We start from the raw sequence: 27782 nt of genomic DNA, 5'->3' as shown, positions 1-27782 counted from the left end.
ATACCTTATTACTTAAGAAGATGTGTGTGACTTGCCTTTAAGGCTGTCTTTGGCTTCTCTGTGTCTGATAAAGTGCAGGATGTCTTTAGGATTTGCCACTCGATCGACAAACTTCTGACAAAACCGCATAGTGTTAAAGACTTCAAAACCCCCACTATAATCCACCTGGGGAGAGAGTAGCACATTAAAGAGAAAGAGGTATTACTTGTATTTCTTCCAACATTTTAACAACTGAAAAAACAACAATTAGTAAATCCGGCAAAGAGAGCTGTACACACTCGTAGTCTGATGAGAGGTTTCTCAGGAGTTAGAGGATTTCCAAGTCTCTGTCTCTCTGCCTCTTCAAGCATCTCTTCAACCTAAAAGAACGAACAAAATAGGAATGTCCAGTAACTCACCAACATCTAGTCAACATGTACTAGCTCACGCTTTACAGCAACTTGTCATTTACATGAGACTGCAGCAATAAGCAAACCACAATAAGTCAATCAATTCTTGGTAGACACCGCACCCGCCCTATATTTTACCTTGTTTAGGGAGCCTTTTCACTCAGAGTAAAGTCACAAGAAAAGAAAACTGCAATTTTCAATCTACCAGTAATCTATCTATCTGATGTTAAGGTTTTTTGCTTTCTCAAGAATGCATCAAAGTTTGTCTTGATTAACTTCATTTGACCAGTTATTACCGATTCTTAATAACATCTAACATGCTTAACTGCATTACATGTCTGTGCACATCTGTACCTTTTCCTGGCAGAAAGCCATGACTTTGAGCATGACGTTGGGTTGCTCTGGGCTGAAAAGGTCAGGGTGCTCTGAGAGTGTCACATCCTGAATGAAGAACTGCCTGACGGTCTGTAGAGGAATTTTCTGAAGATTCATTTTTTTACCTTTCACTCTCAACAGCCCAATGTGCCTGTGGAACACCCAGATACAAATTAGCAATGACATTATTCCATTATCCTTAAACTTACAGACTCAAATAAATTTAGACATTCAATAATTCTGCCAAGCTCTACACAGAAACAATAAAATGCCATAAAAAAGGGGTCATGAATTGAGAAATTAAATTTTATATTATAAAAACATCTGTCAAAACTCAAAATGTCCTCACTAGTATAAAAACAGCTTTTATTGAATCCAAGCTGCCAAAAATTTCTCTACGGGGCAGAGAGAGTAGTAAATAAGAATAATATTTACAATATACTACCAATAGTAACGAAACAGCCACTAATAACAATGACCCGATCTGCAATATTACTTGCATCAGTGCTTTTATTTTTTTAAGCAAAAAGTAGCTGCCATTATCAGCCGTCTTCTCTGACACACAGACCTTCGGTGGATTAATGACATTGAGGTCTTTATGTATTATTAAAGCATTTACACACAACTGTATAAGATTGTTTTTCTCCAGAATCTACAACTTAACCGTTAGGTAACCTCTGAAGTCTGTCCGAAACTGTTCCCAGAGTTGCCTTTGCAGCCTTTAAAGTCACCGCCTGATAAGGCAGCGAGGCAGCAAGTCAGCTGACTAGGCTTTCGGACATAGCCATTGTTTCCATTATTACACTTTATTAGTAAATAAAGGTCTATGGTCTTGCTGGAGTTTATTGCCATTTCTAACTGATGTAACTTGATACTTGATACTGTGTGGGGGTGTAGCCTCTACTCTCAGTGGGCTTTCCCCTGCCTCAACAGTGTATTCACCATGTAGTCCAGACAGCCAGAAAAAAAGCTTAAAAAAACCCAGTATTGGAATGGGAAAAATTATTTGTAAAAAATAATATAAAATAAAATAAATAAATAAATAGGACCTGGCCATGAAAGTTCACGATCGGTGCATCCCTAGTTGAACTGTCCGTGCTTATATATGATAATATATAAGCGCAGACACTAACTTTTTGACTGCTTCTCCTGGTGATAGTGAGGTGATGACGGAGCTGCCGGGTTGTGTGACATAGAAGAGCTGTTGTTCATTACGGACCGGAGCAATTTTACACTCGTGCTCATGACCCCACACCACCAAATCCAGGAAATCATCCAAAAACTGTTCTGGGATGTAGTTAGTTGCCCCATGCTTACTCCTGCAAAAAACACATGATGCAAATACATTTTTTTTTTTTTAGAGAGACTGTAGATTGCTTTTTTTTATCTGAACAGAAACTATATATTATCTTTATGTGCACAGCTTTTTCCCCAGCACACATACGTACAGTACCACTTACATAAAACAAGATACACTATATAGTAAATCTCAAATGCTTGATTGTTTACAGTACATTGACATTATATATACATATTACACTTTCCTATTACACAGCTCTGTATTGCTAAATGTGAAGAATTAGTCATTATGGTTTTACAAACAATAACATAATGAATTTGAGTACACTGCTTTGAAACAGTGTATTGTGAAAAGCACAAATAAGAATTGACCCGAAATTGATTAGTATCTATGAATGAAGTTTGTCATTGTTTGCATTCTCAGAAGGACCTTTTGTTTTCTTATATTAAGTTTCATTAAGATTTGTTTAGAACAGGGCTATTCAATTATCTTTAAGGACAGAATTAAACTGAAAATTTGAAGGGGTAAAAATAACAATTTAAGTGAACTTAAAAGTATCTTCACATAATTGTATATGCATAAACTACACAGATTAATCTTTATTCAAGCTACAAAAGTTAATTAGCGAGGACAGCAGTGTGATTTCTATTTTTCTGTTGTTCACAGACTGCAGCACTGCAGTTTCACTTTAAAAGCAGCGCTGCCTTCTTAAAACCTGACGCATGTGACAGATCTGACGCACACATCTGACACTCTCCCAACTCTTTATGAACTCTTTATGTTTATGGTGTCACTCAGTAAAAACACATATTTTTATGTAAATGTGTGTGATTTTGTTGGTTGAAGTGCTACTGGCACACTGTCTGAAGCAGCTCAATGTATGCGTGTGTGATGAAGATGATTGGCGGGCCAGATTGAGCTCATGGGCCATCAATTGAATAGCCCTGGTTTAACAGATATAGATCACTTTGCAACTGCCCAAAAAATCATTGGCTTTTATTTAAAAAATATCTGGATTACTTTTTATCAAGGATCTCTAGGTTATGCATTCCACATTTTGTGCAAACATACAAAGATGAAAACTAAACTTATCCAACAGTTTCATTAAGAAATCATATAAGGAAAGACATCAAAAATTCAAAAGGAAAAAAATTACTAAGCCCAAACAGTTTAACAGTTAATAGTAAAGATTAAAAATTTGAATCTAAAACACAGTAGTGCCCCTGAACCTGTTTTGATGGATGACAAATAAGTTGAACCAGCCATCTTCATCCTCCCTGGGTCGAAGCATGGTCACCTGGTTATTGATAAACATCCGGTAGAGTCTCTCGTCTGGAATGGAACCTGAAAGTACAAAACACTTGACTCTTTACAGGACTCGTCAGTAAGGACTGCCCGTATCAGAAAACGTGCTAAACACCAAATGAAGTTCTCTCTCATGTCTTGCTTCACAGACAAATTCACCTTGCCAATTTAAACATTCAAGAAATTCTAAAGCATTCAAGCACAAGATCACACGAATAACACCTCCATTCTGTGCACACATTAAGCTGCATGTCAGACAACACACATGCCACATATTTGCGTTCGGTTCCCAGTCTTCTTGAGCTTGAATGGACAAATACATCTAAAACCATGTAAAAACAGCTGTCATGACGAGTATCCTCGAAAACAATTATGTCTCTAAGTGAACTGAAATAGCTGAGAGACACATATATTAGGAATGTGCGGTATACCGGTATATATTTTATTTAAAACGGTTCGATACTATCATTTTGATCAATTCGGTATTTTATATGCTGCTGTTCCAAAGTTCACCACAGAAGACAACACACCAAATCTTGCCAAGCATTTGTCATTTGTCACTTACTCATCCTAATCTTTAGTGCAAATTTAGAGATTGACAGATAAGTGAATCATTCATCATTCATAAATTCAGTTTTAATTAACTTTTATTCACAACTTAGCAACACACATACCTAAGATGTGATACAGAGTAAAGAGAGATTTATATTTAATGCTTTTTCATTCTCTATCCGAGTCAAATATAGTCAAATATGCAAACACTCAGATAGAGAGAGATAATATTGTGATTTTGAATACTTTTGTTAAAATAACACTTTACAGTAAAGCAAAATGATCTAATTAGATAAATCTAATGATAAATCTAATACATGTTTAGTATGTCAACATTACTTAGTAAATTGTTTTCAATTCACTTATCTTTTGAGGCTGGTTATTTGTTACCTATGGTATCGATTTAGCATCGATACTGAGGTACCACATTTTAGTATCATACCGAAGCCAAAATTATGTATTCAGCATTTGCTGCAAGCTGGCCCTGTATCTTAAGGAAAGTGAACAGTCTCTCATTATTTTATTATTCTTTCATTATTATGTTGTGTGGTCTGCATTTGTCAGTTCCTAAATAAAGCAACCACACACACACAAAAACAGCAGCAGCATACATAGCAGCAGTAGGAAGACAAATTTGCTGTTAGGAACATTTGCTGTGGTTTATATGAAAATAGTTATTTTACACAAGCTAGTAAAAGAAAGCAACGATTCATGCAGCATGAATTTGTATGTATCTGCATAGTGGCATACAAGCTATGCTAACCATCAGATATGTTTTGGTATGTAAATTCACACTCCCCAATAAGCAAGTTAAATGTTTGGGAGGGAAGCACGAAAATTCTCTAAAGGCTTATGCAGCTAGATACAGTGCAGATTTGCATGTTACCCTGTGATTGGCAAAACAAACAACCAAAAAAAAAAAAAACATTTGTTTGGGTGATTGCTAGGGATTATTCTCTTTCATCTCTATTAGCTTGCAATGTGATATTTTTAAGCATGTTTAATGCGCTCTGCTGCTTGTTGCAACATGGATCTGGGAGAGATTCATAGTCCCACTGGCTAAGCACAAGCAGATCATCGACTTTAGTTAAACACATGACTAAAGTATAAATTTGAAAGCTGTGAGGACACAGCTGTGCACAATACACAGCAGAACACAGAAGTAGTAGTATACCTGGGCCTTAAAAATAAAACAAAACTTCCCCTTACTGATCGTGTCTTTCTGGTGACAGTGCATGCCTTGTGGTTCTGTGTGCAATCACAGGGATCCCTTTCCCTGTGATGTGCATTCTCAGTGGCCACATCTCTATTTACCTTATGTCTGCTTGACCTCTATTCGTATATAACAGATTTTCTACAGATAGAACAAGTTAAATTTAACCTAAACCTGTGATGGAAAGACACATAATATTATATACACATATCTAATATTTAATGTGTTTAATGTAAGACTTGCCGTGTAAATGCAGCCTTAAAGGAGAAGTCCACTTCCAGAACAACAATTTACAAATAATTTACTCACCCCCTTGTCATCCAAGATGCTCATGTCAAGATGCTCTTCAGTCGTAAAGAAATTATGTTTTTTGAGGAAAGCATTTCAGGATTTTTCTTCATATAATGGACTTCATTGGTGCCCCGATTTTGAACTTCCAACATGCAGTTTAAATGCAGCTTCAAAGGGCTGTAAACGATCCCAGCCGAGGAAGAAGGGTCTTATCTAGCGAAACGATAAAAATGTGTATACTTTTTAAAGCACAAAAACTCGTGTAGCACAGGCTCTGGGATGCGCGTCCATGACACAAATCACGTCCAAGTTCATGGTCTGTGTAGAGTATGACAAAAAACCTCACCTTATTTTCTCCTACAACTTCAGAATCATCCGACATCATTGTACCTTTTTGTTTGTAAACAGCGTTTGACTTACTTGCACTTCCTTAGTCTTTGCGCGTTCGCTTTGTTAACACTGGGTCTGTAGTTCTGCCTATGTTCCGTGCGACCTTTTGACGTGATTCAATGGTACGTAGTGTCATGGACACGCACCACAGAGCTAGTGCTACACAAGCTTTTGTGCTTAAGAAGTATACAATTTTTTTATTTTCTGAAAAGAATTACAAATCGTTTCACTAGATAAGACCCTTCTTTCTCAGCTGGGATCGTTTAGAGCATTTTGAAGCTGCATTTAAACTGCATTTTGGAAGTTCAAATTCGGGGCACCAATGAAGTCCATTACATGAAGAAAAATCCAGAAATGCTTTCCTCAAAAAACATATTTTTTTCACGACTGAAGACAGAAAGACATGAACATCTTGGATGACAAGGGGGTGATTAAATTATTTGTAAATTATATAAATAATTTAATATAACTATTTTCTATTGTAATATATTTTAAAATTCAATTTATTCCTTTGATGCAAAGCTGAATTTTCAGCATCATTATTCAAGTCTTCCATGTCACATAATTCTTCAGAAATCATTCCAATATGCTGATGCTACTTAATACTTATGCAGAAACCATAATATACTACCATTTAAATGTTTGGGGTATGTGAGTGTTTTAAATAGAAATTCATGCTTTTATTCAGCAAATATTGAAAATTATCAACAGAGACAGTAAAAACATTTGTAATGTGACAAAAGATTCTATTTCAAATAGAATATTTCAGCTCACCAATGCCATAAAGTGCAATCCTGGTGTTTCCTTTCTGCAGAAGAACTGGACTGATCTCAAGTTTCTCCACTGAACGACTGCGACCAAAATGATTGATCAGACCAGCACAGCTCAACAGGTCTATTGCACATAGGCCATCTGCCTGGAACACACATACAAAACTAGACATAAAAACTGTGAAAATAACAGCATGCCCCACCATGAGATACAAAATAAATGAAAGATAGTACTTTTAGGATATATTTATATTCCACAATAGTTAACTAAGGGAGTAAGTTTGCTACCTATTTGGAATTATTCACAGCTTTAATCTGTATTATTATTAGGGCTGGGCGATAATTCGATAACGATAATTATCGCAATATAATTTTCCTCGATAAAACGATATGAAGAGTTCGATAAATGTTCGATATAATTTTTATGTGCTAAAAGCGGAAGGAAACAGCGCGACCCATTTGAATCGCGCCACATGGGCCGTTTATCCACTCAGACCAAAGTTCAAACTGCCGCACTGCGCAAACTCAGATGCATTTATTATCTCGACGTGGCGCGGACGCACCTGGAAAAACCGAGCACGTCGCAACAGCAGCGCTTCCGTTGAGGAGCGTCTCGCTGCAGCCTGCGGTAGACATCCAACCCCGCCCACATCCAAGTGCGACGTCACAAACCACACCCGTGTCCAAATACGTCACATTCACATGAAACAGGAAGAAGCATCGATAAGAAGATAATTCGTATTGTTTGCTAACCGCTAAAAAGAAGTTGTTTGCCGTGTGGGTAAGTAAAAAAATATATCTTTGGTCGTTACCATGACAAAAAACATTGACAACTTTTAAGAATGTGTGCGTCGTTGTGTTCATGTAAATAAACAACAGTTCGGCACGCTTAGTATGTGTTTTAAACTTCACACAGAAATGTTACTACTTAGGTAACAACAAATACACATATATATTTATATATATTATATGTGTGCATGCGTGGGTTAGATGAGTGTTGTTATGTGTTTGTGTTTTTGGGAGGGGGGTATAAAAAAAACTGCACGTTCATTCAGCATTCATTTTATGTTGTCGTAAGAACGTAAGAATCAGTGCACTGTGTGTGTCTCTGTCTGTGTGTATACATACGTGTGTACACACATACATACATACTTACATACATGTGTGAATAGATAGATGTGCACTATCTATTCTATCCATCTATGTCTTATGACATAAAGTGAATGCTGAATCAATGTGTATTTTTTTTTTTTTTTTTTTTTATAACCTGACCCCCACTCAATACAGTCATCTCACCCACTCAAACACACACATACTTCATCCCTCTCACACATATATACTTACCTGGCCCCCCACACAGAACACTCACATACATATGACATCTTTAATGATTAACACTGATCACAGTACCGATGCACAGTAAATCAAATGAGTAACCGCATCATTTCACTACGTCTTGCTGGATAACTCTGTGTATGTGACAAATTATCTTTGTATTCTTCTACATTTATGTGTGCCATTGTCACCTCACACTGACCACGCCACATCAATTTGGTAACAGCGTCACCTACTGGTCAAAAGTAATACACCATTCATTAAACATTAATAACGAAGGTTACAAAGATGCTAATAACTTTGGATTGAATTACACTATTTTTACAAAACCTTGGGTCATGACAACAACGTACATACCAATTATACCACAGTTGGCCGAACTTCCTTTCTGCAATTTTGATTAATGTACAAAACATACTTGTTCGAACTCCTCCTAGACCGCTGGTCCAATTTTCACCAAATTTGACTCAAATCATCCTCAGACTGTGCTTACACAAAGTTATGGATTTCTTGTCGATAGACAAAACCGTTTTCGTACAGTGCCACTATACATTTGAGGCATAATGCTAAAATGACTCTGAGGCTGTATCACTGTAAAGCTTTGACATAATGACACCAAATTTTGTATGTGTCATTGTCACCTCACACAGAACACACCACATCAATCTGAAAACAGCACCACCTATTGGTTAAAAGTACTAAGCCATTAAATTATATTATTATTGGTTGTATTTGAAGTGTTCAGATGCAAAACCAGCTAAAAGCCATCTCGGTCAAAAATGAGATGACGATACTGAGTGAATGCTCCTGACACATAGTATACGTCCATCAAATACTTTTACCTCAAACTCGCTAAAAAAATAAATTTATCTCATTACACAAATGAACAAGATAAGGTTTAAAGGTTTTTTTATTAACAATTAGCCTAATGTAGTCAATGCAAGCGTATTACAGGCTGTCATGATGATGAAACCAGCTCTGTATATTAGACATATTAAATATATTAGATTTAAGTTGTGCCATTTTAGCCTAGACATCTTTTACACAAATAAGAAAATGTGTATTAGTAAAACACAGGACAATGGCCTATTATTTTATATAGATCCCTGAAACTACCATAAGTTGCTTCGACATACTTCCGGGTTTCCCGGATTGGGATTGGGGAATCACAAAGTGACGTATTTGATATGGGCGTGACTTTCGACGTCACGAGTGGATGTGGGTGGGGTTCTACCGTTTTTCATACAAATAGGCTACCTATAAAACCATGTAGTTATATTTTTACCATGGTATTGAGGTACCATTATGTATGGTTTTAACTGTGTTTATCATAATTTAAAATGTATGCTTGCTACTTTGGGAGACCAATGCTTAAAAAAAAAAAAAAAAAAAAAAAAAAAACTGGGTCAGAATATATTTAACCACATTAAACTACCAATTTTTACAGATGTTTCTGATTGATAATGTGCACCATCAAATATGCATTTCTATGGATATTATTATTATCATTATTTTTAACTGTGTTTATCATAATGAAAAAGTTTTTGTTTTTAAAATGTATGCTTCTCAAGACCTTAGAAAGTTGCTCGCAGAATATATTTCTAAACTGAGGTTGCTACAATTTTTACAGATGTTTCTGATTGATAATGTGCCATGCATTATTATTATCCTTGCCTGCACATCGCCAGTCATTTGCGCCTGCCTATCCTAGTATTCCAACCTTGCTTCCTCAGTCAGAGCCTCGGGTGCGCCCTGTAATCCCTCCCTCTGAGACTGAGTCTGTGTATCGTGGTCCTCCTCCTACGATCCCTAAGTTTACTCGTCCAGATCCTAGTGAGTTCGCTCGCCTTCGCATAGCCCTGGAGAACCTGCTTCCCCCGGATGGCACTGAACTGTTTAAGTACCAGATCCTAGTTGACCACCTTAAGCTCGAGGACACTAAGATGATAGCTGATGCTAACTTGAACTTCCCAACCCCCTTCACGGATACTATGTCAGCACTTCATGAAAAATATGGCCAGCCACACCAGTTAGCCTTGAGGAGGATAGCTAGTGTCCTCGATAGTCCGGACGTTAGACGAGGCGATATCCCAGCCTTCCAGAGATTCGCTCTCCAGGTCCAGTCCCTAGTCGGCCTGTTGAGAACCTTAGGACACGATGGGGAGCTGGAGTTGAGTAGTGGTTCCCACGTCGCACGCCTGCTAAACAAGCTTCCCCTGGAGCAGAGAGAGGAGTTTCATCGCCACATGTTTCGTCAACCCGGTTCTACCCCTAACCTTGTTGATTTTTCTAACTGGCTTTGTTACGAGACCTCATGTCATAGTTATGATGCAGAGTTGATGCCTAAGAGCTCGTATGCTGGCAAGAGATCCATTGCTATCCTGCATGGAGTTGGAACATCCTCAGCCCCATCCTCATCCTTGTCCCCTCCCACAGTTGAGTCTGTCATGCCTCGTAGAGGTTCGGTTCAGCCAGCTAAGCCTGCTAACACAAAGCGTTATTGTCCTTTTTGCAATGCGTCTGAACATTACTTGAGCCAGTGCACTTCCTTCGCCCAGCTTACCCCTGATAAGGTTAAGACCTGGATCCGTAGTCACAATCGCTGTTGGCGTTGTGCCAGATCTCACCATGCTGCCCAAAGTGACCTGAAAAAGCCCTGCAGTCTTTGCCGAGGCCTACATCTTCGTTCCCTTCACGATGTGAACATCAGTCCTTCCCCTACTGAAGATTCTGCTACAGTGGAGAAGAGTTGCTTTACGAGCTCCTCCTCGGATAGGTTCTACTTGGATAAACCATCCGTCAGCGGCCGTGTGATGCTTAAGGTGGTTCCAGTGCACCTGAGTTATGAGGATCGTACCCTGGATACCTTCGCCCTCATGGATGACGGGTCTGAGAGAACGATCCTGCTTTCTGCTGCCGTTGAAGCCCTGGGCATTCAGGGTGTTCCTGAAGACCTTCCGTTACGGACAGTCAGAGACGATGTTCAGGTTATTTGTGGTCGTTCCATTGACTTCCAGATTTCTCCCGTCTACCGACCGCAGATCCGCTATCAGATCAGTCATGCCTTTACTGCTGCCCGCCTTAACCTATCGCGCCAGTCCTATCCCGTGGAACAGTTACGGCGGAAGTACAGACACCTGAGGGGCCTTCCTATCCGTTCCCTGACTGATGTCCAGCCCTTACTCCTCATTGGTTCCGACCAGCCTCACCTTATCACTCCTACGGAGCCTGTTCGATGGGGCGGCCCAGGAGCACCAGTGGCTGTCCGTACCCGCCTGGGATGGACACTTCAGGGTCCTGTTTCTTCTATGGGTTGTCCTGCCACCCCTCGCCAGTGCCTGCTTACCTCTTTGATGCCTGCCCAAAGTGAGCTCCTTCACCACGTCCAGAAATTGTGGCAGTTGGATACAGTTCCTTACCGTGAGAGTAAAGAAGTTACTCGTTCTAAGCAAGACCAGGAGGCCCTTCAACTGCTTGATTGCAAGACCCTTACCTTAGAGATGGAAGGTGTCCATCGCCTGGCCACTCCTCTTCTTCGTCATAAGGACATGCCTTTGTTAAAGGCACCAAGAGAGTCTGTCCTGTCTAATCTCCGCAGCGTGGAGCGACGTCTGCTGAAAGACCCGGAAAGGGCAGAGACCTACCAAGCAGAGATGCGTAGACTCCTGGAGGCTGGAGCTGTCCGTGTAGTGCCTGATCCTGTTCCTGATACCCCTGAGTGTTGGTATATTCCTCACCACATGGTGAGCCACAATGGGAAGTCCCGTCTCGTCTTCAATTGTTCCCATCAATACCGAGGTCAGAGCCTTAACAGGTACCTTTTGCCTGGACCAACCCTTGGTGCCTCATTGTTAGGTGTCCTCCTACGTTTCCGGGAGCATCCTGTAGCCGTGAGCGGAGATATTAAGGCGATGTTCCACCAGGTTCTCCTCCTGCCTGAAGATCGTCCTCTGCTCCGCTTCCTATGGCGAGACCTGCACATGGATGAGGCTCCCCAGACTTTAGAATGGTTAGTCCTACCCTTTGGTACCACTTCCAGTCCTTGTTGTGCGATCTATGCACTCCAGCGCCACCCTCGTCAGCACCCCTTGACGGATGAGATCCGCCTTTCTGTAGAAAGATGTTTCTATGTGGACAATTGCCTTCAGAGCCTCCCTACGGCTAAGGCAGCCAAGAGTCTGATTGATAACCTGCGTACTGTCCTGTCTGAGGCTGGATTTGAGATCCGGCAGTGGGCCTCAAATGATCCTGCGGTATTGAGTCACCCACCTCCTGAGGCTCAAGCGACTAGTGTGGAGTTGTGGCTGACCCAGGAGAAGACCGACGTCCCTGAATCCACATTGGGGTTGAGTTGGAATTGGCAGTCCGATTCCTTGTCCTATAAACATAGGCCCGTGATCTACAAGATCCCCACCTTGAGGAATATTTACCGGGTCCTTGCTACACAGTACGATCCTCTGGGACTGCTCCTACCTTACACCACCTGCGCGAAGGTGATTGTCAAACACCTATAGAACAAACAAAGGGAGTGGGATGATCCTAACCTCCCTCCGGACCTTCTCCATTCCTGGATGCAGTGGGAGGAAGAACTTCACTGTCTCCCTAATGTCTCCTTTCCTCGACCTTACGTTCCCCGGCAGTTGGGATTGAAGGGGTTACTCGCGAGGTCCACATCTTCTCAGATGCCTCGGAGCAAGCCTACGGAGCCGTAGCTTATCTGCGTACCGTCGACCCAGCTGGTCAGACCTGCCTCTCCTTCCTCATTGCTTGTTCCCGTGTTACCCCTAAGAGAGTACATTCTATTCCCCGATTGGAGCTCTGTGGGAGCTTAGTTGCGGCCCAGCTTGCGAAGTTGTTGGCGAACAAGTTGACCTTGCCTATCCATTCTACTGTGCTTTGGACAGATTCCACTACGGTTCTTCAGTGGCTGAAGTCTGAGTCTTGCCGTTACCGAGTCTTCGTTGGCAATAGGATCGCAGAGATCCAGGAACTTACAGATCAGTGCTCGTGGCGTTATGTTGGTTCTGCAGATAACCCTGCCGATGACCTCACAAAGGGGAAATCTCTTTCCTACCTTGCCTCCCCGAATCGATGGAGCCGAGGACCCCCTTTCCTTCTTCTTGACCCTCAAGAATGGCCGGTCCTTCCTACTCCTGAGCCTAGTGATGATCCGACTGAGTTGCGGAAGTCTACCTTCTGTGGAGTTGTTGCCTCACCTACCACCTCTAGCCACCCTGATAGATGGAGTCACTCGACCTGGTTAGACCTACTGGATGCCACTGCTCGCAACCTGCGAGGTGACCCAAATTCTGACACTGTTCCTGAAGCCGCCGATTATCGTCAAGCGGAAGTCCATGTCCTTAAACACGTCCAACAGGAATCTTTCCCTAAAGATTACCACCTGTTAGAATCCGGAAAGACAGTGAAACCTAATAGCCGTTTAGTGGCCTTGGCCCCTGAAATGGATCCTTCTAATGGCTTGATTAGAGTGGGTGGTCGTTTGAGGAGGGTGGCGGACCTTGCAGATTCCATTCTCCATCCAATCGTCCTAGACTCTAGGCATCCAGTTGCTCACCTGATCATCCGCCATTATGACAACCAACAGCATCATCCCGGATCAGAGCGGCTGTTTGCTGAGATAAGAAGGCATTATTGGATCCTGCGAAGTCAGGAAGCGGTTAGGCGGTTTCAGCATACCTATCCGGAATGTCGCCGGTGGAGAGGCCAGCCTTCAGTGCCTCTGATGTCTGATCTTCCCTGTGCCCTTCTTCAGCTTAACAAGCCTGCCTTCCATTCATGTGGGATGGATTGCTTTGGTCCATTCCTAATCAAGATTGGCAGGCGTACAGAGAAGTGCTGGGGTGTTCTCTTCAAGTGTCTCACCACGAGAGCTGTACACTTAGACTTACTCCCTAGCCTAAGTACTGATTCCTTTCTTATGGCCCTACGGAGGTTCACTGCTAGGAGAGGCACCCCAGCGCAGTTATGGTCAGATCAAGGGACCAACTTCCGTGGAGGTGAGCGGGAGTTGCGAGCGTCATCTTGTATGCCAGAAGATCCAGTTCTGCTTCAATCCCCCAGCAGCCCCTCACTTTGGTGGAGTCTGGGAGAGGGAGGTGAGATCTGTCAAGTCAGACTTGTACACAGTTTTGGGGTCCCAGTCGGTTCCTGAAAAGGCACTGATGACAGTTTTGTTGGAAGTCGAGGCTATCCTTAACTTAAAACCTTTGGGTTACATATCCTCCAACGTGGCCGATGCAGACCCAGTGACCCCGAGTAGTCTCCTCATGGGGTGGCCTGATGGATCTTTGCCCCCAGGTCATTTACCCGGAATCAGAGATGTTAAGTCGTTGAAGATGGAGACATTCCCAGATCCTGGCCGAGGCAAGCCTCACCTCATGACCTCCAAAAGCATACCTACGTCATGATTGTCGACCCTCAGTTGCCCCAAGGTTTATGGCCTGTAGGTAAAGTCATTCAGACCCACGTCAGTCCTGACGGTCATGTCAGATCAGCAGATGTGCAGATCAAGAATTAGATCTATACCCGTCCAGTGGCCCACCTGGTTGTCCTGCCAACCTTGCCTTCTGATAATCCTGGAGCCTCTAACCCTCCAGGATACAGTCGCCTTTCCTAAATACAAAGACGCTTCTCATCTTTGGGTGCGGCTGTTGTAAAGGCTCCTTTAAGAGAGAGCTTTTATTCGGACATTGTATGTCATACTCCAAGCTGAGGAGTCTCGTTAGTTAAGCAGCTGTTGCCAGCTGAAGTTTATATCTGTTGAGTCGATCACTGAAAGGACATTTATACCCGTTAATTTGCGTTATTTCCTGCAGCTGTTACTTTGAGGTGTTAGTCACTGATCTGCAAGTAAGCCTGTTTGCTTTAATTTTGTTTATTGAGATCAGCAGTGAGTTATTTATAACTGCGTCATCCAGACATGTATAGACACGCCAGTAGCCGTTGTTTCTGTTAGTCTAGTTTAATAATGCTGCTCTAGGTGTCACTATTTCCTCTTTATCGAGATGTATATTACCGTTTTAAGTTTTAATGATACTTTGCTCACGTGATCTTGATATTTTCAAGCTGTTTATGCAAAACGAGCGATCACGTTCTAATGTGCCGTGACTATACCCATATATGGAGTGATTCATCATGTCAGATGATCACTTATGGCTTAAAACCGTTAACTTTGGTTTATTTTCCTTCCTTGGGTTGTATATTACATTGGGAATATTACTAATCAGGATTTAGCATGTTTGAGCTGCCTTTATGTAAACGTGGATGTTTATTATTGTATATGCTTACTTATTGATAATTATTCATTATATCTTTTGGTATTTCTTGTGCTCCAGACTAATCCCTCTAAGGGCTGGAATTGATAATCTCACATCAATACAACGTTTAAACCAATCACCTGTGTCTTCATCCTTTTTTACTATTTTGCTGTAACGAGCACCCGGGGGTTCCCTCGTCTTATTACAAATCCGAACCTGACAGTCAAAAGTCTCTCCAACAGGCTGTATGTGGTGGTTTTGGACATACTACTTTTTTGTCTCATGCAGAGTGCTGCTTGCGTCTGAGTAACAAACTGTGTATATTAAGAGACAAACTATGTTCACATTTAAAAATCCAAACAGTCAGTAAGCGACAGATGCTTGGAAACGCTGTTTTGTACTCATTTACTGATGAGTCGACTGTGGTACGGCTGCTCACTGAACAGAATAGATGGCGATTACAGCAATTAGTTATAAATTAATTACTAAATTGTCTTAACTGGTTGATTTATTGTACCATAACTATATGTGCTAACACATACAGTATACATAACATGGCTTTTCCTCTGCACTTCTTTATGTACATCAGGGGTCACCAAACTTGCTCCTGGAGGGCCGGTGTCCTGCAGCATTTACCTCCAACTTTTCTCAACACACCTGCCTGGAAGTTTCAAGTATACCTAGTAAGACCTTGATTAGCTGGTTCAGGTGTGTTTGATTAGGGTTGGAGCTAAATTCTGCAGGGACCCTCCAGGCCCGGGTCTGGTGACCCCTAAATTACGGCAATATGTTCCCTAAGTATAATGTCTAGGGAGCAGATGAAGCGTTGTGTTTATAGCAACATTTAAAAGTAAAAATACAAACTGAACTAACTTACTTTTTAATTCATTTTACACAAAGTATGTTAAGGCTTGAACACCTGATTCAATCACTTGAATGTGGAACAAACTTTTACCTTCTGATCAGACCCACTGTATGTTTATTATATCTGACAGTGGTTCTCAAACCTGTCCTGGGGACCCCACACCAGTGCATTTTGCATGTCTCCATCTAACACAGCTGATTAAACTCATCAGCTCATAGAGACTGCAAGATCTAAATTGGGTGATCTTGAGAAATACTGCCCTATGACACTGCTGTTTCTCCTAAATAGTGCTTAAACATCACTCTAAAAATCTGTCAAGTCCTAAAACAAAATACAAGCAATCTCAATCAAACATAGAAAAGAATTTATTGACATACAATCTTGTTGTAAAAACAGTACACCAGTACATCCTCAACAAAAGGAGCATATGATTCTCTTATCTTAAAGGGGTCATCGGATGCTAAGTTCATATTTACATGTTGTTTGAAGATTAATGAGTGTTGGCAGTGTATGTACAAATCTACCCTATAATGATAAAAATCCATGCAGTGGTTTTTAATTAATCTGCAAAAATAATATTCCCTTTTCAAATCGAGCCATTCTCAGATGCCTGTTGTTGTGGCGTCACACCGACAGAGGCCGCTCCCACAATAGTTGATTGAAATGAGCGTCTTACCTCTAATCAGTTGTAACAGTCCAACCTCCATGTTTTGATGCCGGAGGAGGGATGTAAGTTAGACAAAAATTGAGTGATTGAGGTGTTGTGTTGCTGGATGTAATAATGAACATAGTGGTCGTCATTTACTCCCGACATCTGAGCTGCTGAAGATGCAGTGGATTACGTTTGTTTGTGAAGGGAATGCACCTCCCTTTCTACATATATCCGTCTATGTTCACGCCAATCATTCGTGATCCAGCTTCACTTACAACTTCACTTCTTTTGAAGAATTTCTTTCAAATTTGTCAGTATTGCAAATACTGAAAAGAATTATAATGTTTTGCACCAAAACATTAATTAATGTGGCCAAGTTGAGCAACTTTCTTTGCAATTTCACCTTTCAAATCCTCCTTTTCCTTCTGCTTATCTTTCAACCATATCCGCAGTGCATTTGATTTGCTAATGAGCTGTGCCATTTGACTTCCGGACTTCCTTTCTGGTTCTTCAGCATAGAGGTCAGCATCCTTTTCCAGAGATGAACAAACATCAGCCAATGTTTTCTTTTTTTTCTTCGGTTACTGAATGTCTTCCTCTGCTGCCTTTCTCTTTTGACATCGCAGTTCATTGGCTTTTCTCTTTCTCTCCTCATTCATGTGGAGTCTGTATCTTGATCTTGCAGATTTAGCTGCATTCAGTAACTCTTTTGATAAAGGCACATTCAAAATTCCACCTGATACCCTGACATAATCACAGATCAGCCTGTGCGCAACTACTGCGTCTTCCTTCATGTTCCATGTTTCTACTTCCTTGTTTACAGAAAATCCCCTTTCGATCGTTGCCTGACCATGAGACACATGTCTGGGTTTAAGCTCATTTGCTTTGGGTTCAAACATGATGTGTATCTGACCATAGGATATTTGAGAGGGCTCCTTTCCTGCACTTTCTGAACAATGTTTCTTTGTCTTCAGCTATACAGTACCTTAAGGACAGAGGAAGCACCTATTCCAATGTTGACATCTTTAGGAGGGACAGTTTAACCGCGGAGATCAAGTAGCTCTTTTTTGACAACGTGTCTTAGAACACTCTGTGAAAAGACACATTACCAAGAAAACACTACATAACTGAATATTGCACAGATTAATATGCATATATTTCTACCAAATTTTTATGCAATAACTACAAAGGCCCGGTTTTACAGACAGAGCTTAGCCTAAGCCAGGATTAGGTCATAGTTCATCTAGGACATTTATGTAATTTTTATAAACACGCCCTAAGAAAAAACTAGTGTGCATCTTTGGACAAAACAAAAGCACCAATATATTTTAAGATCAGTCAGTGCAAGTTTCTTTCAGTTAAAACAGCTCAGACTTACATTTTAGTCTGGGACTAGGCTTAAACCTTGTCTGTAAAATATTTTTTTAATACATTTGTAAAGAAAAGGGCAGTACAAATTACCTTCAGTAGTTCAGTTAAGACTTTGTGTAGGAAAGGCATGACTGGCTGATCAGTTTGATACTTCTCCAAGAATGGTTGAAAGGTCCTTGACAAAGCCATGAAGAAATGAAGCTTTGGAAGTATCAAGGGGTCCTCTCGTGAAGCGGCAATGGTGTCAAAGGACGATGAACCAGGGTTTGGAATTTTCTTAGATCTGACTGCATCAACATATGTCTCCATGGATGGCCAAATCTCCACAGCTCTCTCAACCACTGGTAAGTTCTCCAGCCAACGACCACAATGACCACAGAAGTGTAAAGGGAATGTAGAAGACTTCGTCACACAACAAAAATCTTCTCTTCTTGCTGGAGCACAATTAAACAGTGAATGTAAAGCCTTCAACAGTTTGTCTATCTGCCAGTTTGCAAAGCCATGTTTGAAGGCATTGTGCAAAGTGTGGAGTGCACAACTTCCAACAACAGCTAGCTGTGATCCTCCAAATTGCTCCATTTGTTCTTGCTGAAGGAGTTTGAAAAACTTCCAATTTACGTTTGGCCCATCCATTGATACAGACACCATATTTTGTAAATTCAGTTTCTCCACACACTCCTGGAGGTAAAAAAATCAGAATGCTAACTTAATATAGGATGTGTCACAAAATGTTTCTGTTCTACAGACCCCAGGCTATTCATAAGTGGGCTATCAAAAAATAATGGATTGAGTAGAGAAGTCAGCTGTCAAGAGTTTTCATAATAATCATTATGTTGGCTTGTCAATCCTTACTACACAAGTACTAAAAGACATACAAGGTTCAAGACTTTAACATCTTCAGACCATGACAGAGCTGCACGATTCTGGATAAATTTAGCCTCGTTATTTAGCGATCACAGTTCTCCTACGGTTCTAAAGAAGAAAACTAAAAACTAAGCAAAATAACATGTAATACAAGTGGTCCTGACAAAACTTTAATTGCTTCAGTCTAATTAAAAATTATTTATAAATTTGTTGAATGAATGTTTCACTGACTCACTTCAATGAATCACTCACTCAAAGGCTTCACTTGTTTCAATACTGGATGAATCAAAGTTTTTGAAGGAATCTTTTCAATATGTGACAAATTTTAACAGTCACTTGTCGCCACCCACTGGCCTAATTATGCAATGATATCTTTATCGCTACCATAGACAAGTGTTTATATATCCGAACTATAAACTTTTATCCCAGTACTTTTATTATTTGAGTAATTGTAACAGGAAAAAAAAGAAGCTAAAGCTGTTTCATACATGTCAACTGCTCTCTCTGGATCTGAATGTCCATTTGAATAGAGTTTGAGTTCAACGTGCAGCTCTAGACCATGATTTGTAAAACATAGTTACAATTATTGTTAATATGAGTTCAGACAGTTACATAATTAAATCATAAAAGCTGACAGGATAAGTGATTGCACATGCATAACTCACCATAAAATTATGGAGTAAATCCTGAGCTGTGGAATGACCAAGAAACTGGGAGCCAAAATATAGAGACTGAACACGGTCACCAGCCCAGTAGCGAAGATGCAGATCCATTTGTTTGTACATAACCACAAATTAGTCTTTGCTCACCTCTGAAATCAACTGCTGTTTAATAAATGGTGCCATTTCAAATTTCACCAAGTAACCCGTTTTGTCTTTTCCACATGAAAATGTCGCTGCCAGTTCTGAATCAGGAAACATAACAGTAAAGATCTTTTCGATATCGTCGTTTGATTTGTGGGACTCGTGGCAGTATACTGTACGCATTGCCCGTAACATTTCCGACTTCAGTGTTGATGTGCTGCCAAATACAACCCTTAAGCCATTTCAGTCGGGTGTTTTTGCAGCGGGAGACTCACGTGTGGAAGAAACCGTCACAGGGGGAGATTCATGTATGAAAGAAACCATTGCAGCTGGAGATTCATGTGTACACAAAGCTGACATGCTCGTTGTGTTTTTTTGTGGTTGTGTCTTGAGAACAGTATTGTACTATATTCGAAGTCTGGGTGACATCTTCTTACTGTTTGTGTCTGGTGCTGGCTAAGTGTGATTCGACTGCTTTTATCCCCATTGTACTCAACTGGAAAGTCTTTCGACATGTTGAACAGTAAGCTTGAAAAACATTCCCTGGTACGGACTTCAACCAACCCGTAAACCTTTTGTCTTTTGTCCATTTAGGCTGAAATAAACATTTCTCCATTTCTCAGAGGTATTCTTCTGCGTTCCAATCACAATACATGTCTAAATAGTGCGCTTTGGAAGAAAGTGTTCATCTATGCATGTTTGTCTAGTTCTTCTTTCGGGAGACTGACAGATGAAGCAGCACATACCGCCATCTACCTGCATTTTGTTCAATGAATATTGAGCGATCTAAGCCATTTAGCACAGAAATTACGATTTTGCTTCACTTTAAAATCAAAACACACGAGGAAACAATCCCTCACAAAAATGAATGCCATGATCATATGAATTAAAGACTTGGTGGTCTGATTTAAGGCCTTAATTCACAGAAATTACATTATATTATATTACATTATATTACAGAAAAAAAGAAGCTAAAGCGGTTTCATACATGTCAACTGCTCTCTCTGGATCTGAATGTCCATTTGAATAGAGTTTGAGTTCAACGTGCAGCTCTAGACCATGATTTGTAAAACATAGTTACAATTATTGTTAATATGAGTTCAGACAGTTAAATAATTAAATCATAAAAGCTGACAGGCTGATATGGGACAAAAATGGCATGTTTGGAAGGCTTGGCAGAAGAAAACCTCTTCCATCTAAAAAAAAAAAAAAACCTTGCAGCACAGTTTAGTCTGCAAAGTTGCATCTGAAAAAAACGCAAGCCTTCTAGAATAATATCCTTTGAACAGACAAGACCGAAGTGGAGATATTTGGCCATAATGCACAGTGCCAAGTTTGGTGAAAACCTAAAGAGCATATCAGCACAAACACCTCATACCAAAAGACAAGCATGCTGGAGGAGGGCTGATAATTTTGGGCTTGTTTTGTAGCCACAGGACCTGGGCATGTCACAGTCATTGAGTTGGCCATGAACTCCTCTGTATATCAAAGTATTCTGGAGTCAGATGCGAAGGCATCTGTCCAACATCTAAAGTTGGCCCAAAATTGGGTCATGCAACAGGACAATAATTCCAAACACACCAGCAAATCTACAACAGAATGGCTGAAAAGAAAAGAATCAAGGTGTTGCAATAGCCCAGTCAAAGTCCAGAGCTCATCCTGACTCAAATGCTGTGGTGAGAGCTGTGCATAAGCAAATGCCCACAAACCTCAATAAACTAGAGCAATGTTGAAAAGAAGAGTGGTCCAAATTCCTCCAGAATGATGTGAGAGACTGATAAAGTCACACAGAAAATTAATGCTTCAAGTTATTGCTGCTAAAAGTGGATCTACAGGCAGTTGAATTATAGGGTGTCCTAACTTTGTCACACATTGCTTTTCCATCTTGGCTTTATTTTTTGTTAAATAAATAATGAGTGTGATATGTCATGTGATGATGTTTATCTGAGGATTTATTTTCCAAATTTTAAGACCAGCTAAGGACCAGATAATTTTTTATTATGTCCTGATACAGAAAACCATGGAATTCAATAGGGTGACCTAACTTTTTCACATGACTGTGTGTGTGTATATATATATATATATATTTATATTAAAACAAATATATAAAAACATGATTAATGTAGCAATTTTAAAGGGGGAAAAAACGTTCTTGCAGTACCACAGCGCATAACATCACGAGGTTGTTTGCTCCAATGGGTAATGAAGCAATATAAGCATTTCTTTACTTTTTGAAAACACGCTTGTTTTGAAATGAAGAAAAACTTAAAAAAAAAAAACAGTTGAGTCCGTAATTATTACTGCAACTGCTTATGCATTTGGCAATGGAACCAATCAGTAATACCATTACAGGTGCGTAAAGAGCAGGTCAAAAACAACACGTGTTTATGTGGATACTCTTTAAGATGGTCATTCTGACTAAATTTTGTGTGCATTTGCTGATGAAGACGCAAAAGAAAGCTCATTTGATACTCGTGTGCGGTCTGATCAGAGCTGCAGCTTTTTTGCGTGTGCGACAGAAACAATGGCGTAAAGTAAATTTAAAAAGTAAAATTGCTTCACTTCCACTTTACCATTACCCATTAAAAACACAATATATGAAAATCACAACCTGAAAACAATATTATTTAATTTGTACAGAGCAGACAAACTGAAGTATTCTCTTACCCCAGTTGGGTCATCATGGTTACCATGCACACTGAAGACAGGGATAGAGATGTTGAGATTACTGTCCAAGTAGTTCACCCATGGAAATCTGACAAAATAAACAGTGAGGATAACGTGTTTGTCTGTGTATGTGTACATGTTTTTTTTTTTTCTCTGTATATTGGAACAAAATACAACCCCAAATCAGAAAAAGTTGGGACAGTATGGAAAACGCAAATAAAAAAAGAAAGTAGTAATTTCTAAATTTACTTTGACTTGTATTTCATTGCAGACAATACAACAGCACATTATTTAATGTGTTTCTCATGATTTTTTATTTTTTTTCTCAAAATAAATACGTATGCCAATTTTGGTTCTTGCAACACATTTCAAAAAAAGTTGGAACAGTAAAGCATTTACCACTTTGTAATGTTGCCATTCCTTTTCACAGCACTTAAAAGACGTTTAGGGACTGAAGACACCAAGTGATGAAGTGTTTCAGGTGTAATTTTTTCCCATTCTTCCTGCAAACAAGTCTTAAGGTGGGCAACAGTACGGGGTCTTCGTTGTCGCATTTTGCACTTCAAAATGCACCACACATTCTCTGTTGGAGACAGGTCGGGGCTGCAGGCAGGCCAGTCAAGTACCTGTATCCTCTTCCTCCGCAGCCAGGACTTTGTAATGTGTGCAGAATGTGGTTTTGCATTGTCTTGTTGAAATATGCATGTGCGTCCCTGGAAAAGATGTCTTCTTGAAGGCAGCATATTGTGCTCCAAGATCTCTATGTACTTTTCAGCATTAACGGTGCCATCACAGAAGTGCAAGTTACCTTTGCAAGGGCACTGCCACAACCCCATACCATGACAGACCCTGGCTTTTGGACTTGTTGCTGGTAACAGTCTGGATGATCCTTTTCTTCTTTGGTCCGTTTCCACTGTGTGATGGTCCATCCCAGATGCCTCCGAGCCCAGAGAAGTCGACGGCGCTTCTGGACACTGTTAACATAGGGCTTCCTTTTGGCACAGTACATTTTTAACTGGCATTTGTGGCTGTAACTACGTATTGTGGTACTTGACAAAGGTTTGCCAAAGTAGTCCTGAGCCCATGTGGTGATATCGCTTATAGATGAATGACGATTCTTGATGTAGTGCCGCCTGAGGGATTGGAGATCACGGTTGTTCAACTTAGGCTTGCACCCTTGTCCTTTACGCACTGAAATTCCTCCAGATTCCTTGAATCTTTTGATTATGTTATGCACTGTTGAAGGTGAAATATCCAAATGTCTTCGTATCTTTCTTTGATGAACATTGTTTTTAAACATTTCAATAATTTTCTCACGTATCTGTTGGCAAACTGGCGATCCTCTGCCCATCTTTGCTCCTAAAGTGCTAGACCTTTCTTGGATGCTGCTTTTGTACCAAATCAAAATTATAATCACCTGTTGACATGACCTGTTTGAAATCACATCATTTAACCAATTTACCAGATTACTAGCCCTAAATTGCTCCTGTCCCAACCTTTTTTGGAATGTGTTGCAGGTCAGAATGACAGGAAAGGATGTATATTTACAAATGAAATGAAGCGGACCAGACAAAACATGACATATTTTGTGTTCATATTGTCTGCAATGAAACACAAGTCAAAGTAAATTTAGAAATCACTACTTTGTTTTGTTATTTGCGTTTTCCATACTGTCCCAACTTTTTCTGATTTGGGGTTGTACAAATTAAAACAGGGATAGGCAACGTCGGTCCCGAGTGCCGATGTCCTGCAAAGTTTAGTTCCAACCATTTACAAAGAAAATATAGTTCAAAAAAAAAAAAGTAGTAATTTTTAATAATAAAATACAACAATCCATCCTGTTCCGAATATTCTTTGTCTTTCGTGTTTCTTGAATCCATTTCATCTCAATTTTATGCAACAGACTTGCTTTACACATAATTCTTGCTATATAAATCACAGTTTATTGACCACGGCTGTCGACAGATTATTTTTCCCTCCCTAGAGCATACCTAGTTGTTTGGTCACCTAGTATGTTTGGTTACAACAGGTGACATAAAGGTTCGAAAATAATTAAATAATTCGGTAACACTTTCTATAAAGCCCAGGAATTATAATAAATGCATAGTGCATTAAAAAACTTTGTAATATGTTGTTTCATCTCATTTATAGCAACAATTATAAAACATAATAATACTCACTTGCGGTTATAACTTTTAGGAGTATAATCATTTATAACACACAATGAACACCATATTAAATCTACTTAATTTGTAATGGATTATAAAGGATTCCCACACATTGGTTAACTTCAAATTCAAGGACCTTCAAGCACTTTCCAGGTCTGATACCGTCAAATTCAAGGATTTTATGTGTGGACACATTTCAAGTGAGAGCAAGGGTACATTGTGTTACCTTGTAAGACACATTGATACAGTTTGCATGTGTCAAACACAACAACTGTATGCAAAAAAGGCTGTTGTTTTCTTTTTGCATTTATTTTTGGTCATATGACAGAGATCTGATAATCTGTCATATTTCTGTTTTGCTTAACACTGAAGAATATTCAGTACATCCTATACCGTTTTATAATCTGATATTAACTGATATTAACAAAATCAATTCAAGCACTTTCAGGGACCTGTATCTATGTATGTTTATGTTCAAAAACTTTCCAGGGCCTTGACATTTTTTTTTTTTTTTTCAGATTCAAAAACTTTCAAGGATTTCAAGGACCCGTGGGAACCCTGAGTCTCATATCTTGCCATTGTTTATATAAGATCTGCACAGTATCTTATGAGTGGTTGAGTTATTTGAGTGTTTCCTGAGAGGTTAATGTTAATTTTATGTGAGCTCGTTTCAAGAGGACATCAGAGGAAGTTGTCACTTTTTTAGCTTTTTTTTTTTTGTATTTCATTCAGAAAAGCCAAAAGGAAAACACGCAGCCAGTTTGTTATGGCCTAAGTCTGAATCTGTGTCATGGAGCGAGCCAATTTAAATTTGCAGCCAGTTTCTACATAAATAGCTAGCTATTTAAATAAGGCCACCTCCGAGCCATATACAGCAGAGCGCTTTGAGTGCCTAGAAAAAGCTGAAAAGTTCTATATAAATGTAATGAATTAGGTCCAAGGCAGTAATTCACATGTCTTGTGTCGACACGCCCCACAGAAGAGAGGGGTGGGGTGTGCAGTAGCTCATTATCATTTAAAGAGACGCACTGAAACGAGTCGCTGTGAACAGAGCTGTTTTTGACAAGGTAAATGGTGTTGTTTTACATGACCATTGAGGAATTTTAACCAAAATATCTTACAGACATTTCATGAAGAACCTAAAAAATCATACCAAACAATGCAATATGGTTCTGCTGATATAGATTACATTTTGATGGTCCTTCAAACATCTGATTGAATATAACTTTGCAACTACAAGTCAACTAACTTTCAGAGTATTAGTAGACTATTAGGTTCAGGTTAGGGTTAGTTATATAAGTTTACATATATTTGCAAAGTTACTTATGGTTAGCAGAATGTCTGAAGGGGATATTATAATTAAAATAGCAATGTGTCATATTACCCGATCATGATCTCTAATATCTGATCAGATATGTTACTTTACTTAAAACAGACAAAGACCACTATTAAATAATATGACCACATTATAAAGCCTTTTGGATGTTTTATAAGAAGACTCACTTTAGATATTAAAAAACACTAATAAGATGTATTAGATATTATTTTGCAGATCTTAATGTCAAGATATAAGACTTACAACTACACACATTATAACTATGGGAAATATAATCCATTGTAATTTAAGTGGATACAATGCATTTATTGTAAATAATAAATCATCATACTTTTAAGAGCAACAGCCACAAATAAGTAGGTATTATAATGTATTGTAACATGACATGACATGATACAACATACAATAAAGTGTTTTTGTTGTTGTTTTTTGATTGAAGTCATTATGCAATCATTATAATCTATTAGAACAGCAAGCTTCAAAGTGTTACCAATAATTTTTATTTTCGTTTGAACTATTCCTGTAATGAGGTAGGGGTATCAATTTGTCAATTGGTTCATAAATGGTTCATTATCAATTGGTTCATACATAAGTAAAGAAAATGTTTCTTATCAAGACATTATGAAAAACGTAAGCCTTACTTGCTGTGGCTGAAATTGACAGCCTGATCACTAAGGATTTCGAAGATGATTGGCCGGTCACCCATGCAGTACTTCCTCATCACCTCCATGCAGCAGTGCATTGTCTTGCGGGATGGTTTATTGTCATGGAACAGATCCCCACCCAGCAAAACAAAGTCAACCTAAGAGAAAATGAGAGAAGCACTATAAAAAAAAAACCTAACCTAATCTAATCTTATTAAAATTGACAGTTTGGATCAAACTTTAAATTAAATGCAATGTTTTTATAGGCAATGAGTCCTACAAAAAATTAGGTGAAAAGAAATTATTTTTTAACTGAAACGGTTACTGAAAGAGGTTTAAGAGTTTGTTCTTGTAAGAGCAATTCTCTACAGGAGGCCTTTATTAAACCGCCGGAGCAGTGTGAGGCAAATTGCATTCGTCTGAAAGAAGGAAGTCATATACACCTAGGATGCATGGAGGGTGAGTTAATAATACACTACAGTAGTGTTGGGTCCTATCATCAGCCTGCGAGATCGCCAATACATGATATTATCGTGCTAATGTATTTAATTATTTACATACTTAGATTCACTGCCCGAAACCAGCTCCAGCATAAGGCTAAAAGCAGCCTAACATTATCAAAGAACACCATCACTAATCAGCCTAGCCTATTCTAGTGCAAGTTTATGCATTTCAAAAAACACTCACTTTATAAGTGAAGCTAGTGTTATCTACACTGTATGATGAATAAATATCTTACCACACACTGCACGTCTATGTCTATGCTTGTGTTTATACCTGCCGTGCTGCAGCTCGTTGAAGCGGCTCTTCGCACTGCATCGTTAGGGTAATCCCCTGCCTTATCCACCATCCCCCCCCCATGTTGTGACATCATTGCATGCGGAAAACAATCGTTGTAGTCTAAAGGAGCTCATTTTTCCAAATTGCCTTTCTGAAAACGCTTCTTGGCACTCAAAAAAAAAAAAAAAAAATCGACTTTTTCAGAAGGTTTGACCATTTCTTGATTTTTTTTTTTTTTTAAATAGTTAACCTGAAAATGTAACAAAAACATGATTCAATTTTTTTTCTTTATTAACCCTCTAGATACTGAAAAAAAGCACAAATGTCAGGCCATGTTAAAACTTCGCCAGGTCCCCAAAACACCCTCAGAGCCTAGAGGGTTAAAGAAAATTCTATTCCAAGTGCACCACACATGAAGTTGTCAACATGATGTAA

General features: G+C 39.5%; 1 protein-coding gene across 1 annotated transcript; it reads right to left on the bottom strand.

The window, feature by feature from the left end:
• On the bottom strand, positions 1–27417 carry LOC127159915 (double-strand break repair protein MRE11). Its single transcript, XM_051102609.1, has 9 exons — positions 27307–27417; positions 26565–26725; positions 22420–22507; positions 6590–6731; positions 3294–3408; positions 1898–2083; positions 744–915; positions 279–359; positions 1–165 (listed from the first exon to the last, which is right to left on the bottom strand). Exons 1-9 carry the CDS (start codon positions 27415–27417, stop codon positions 13–15), a joined length of 1209 nt encoding a protein of 402 aa, XP_050958566.1. The 3' UTR covers positions 1–12.
• Positions 27418–27782: the final 365 nt, after the last annotated feature.

Source organism: Labeo rohita, unplaced genomic scaffold (assembly GCF_022985175.1).
Source record: "Labeo rohita strain BAU-BD-2019 unplaced genomic scaffold, IGBB_LRoh.1.0 scaffold_263, whole genome shotgun sequence".
In the NCBI taxonomy this organism is placed as follows: domain Eukaryota; kingdom Metazoa; phylum Chordata; class Actinopteri; order Cypriniformes; family Cyprinidae; genus Labeo; species Labeo rohita.
This window is presented reverse-complemented; position numbering and strand designations above follow the sequence as displayed.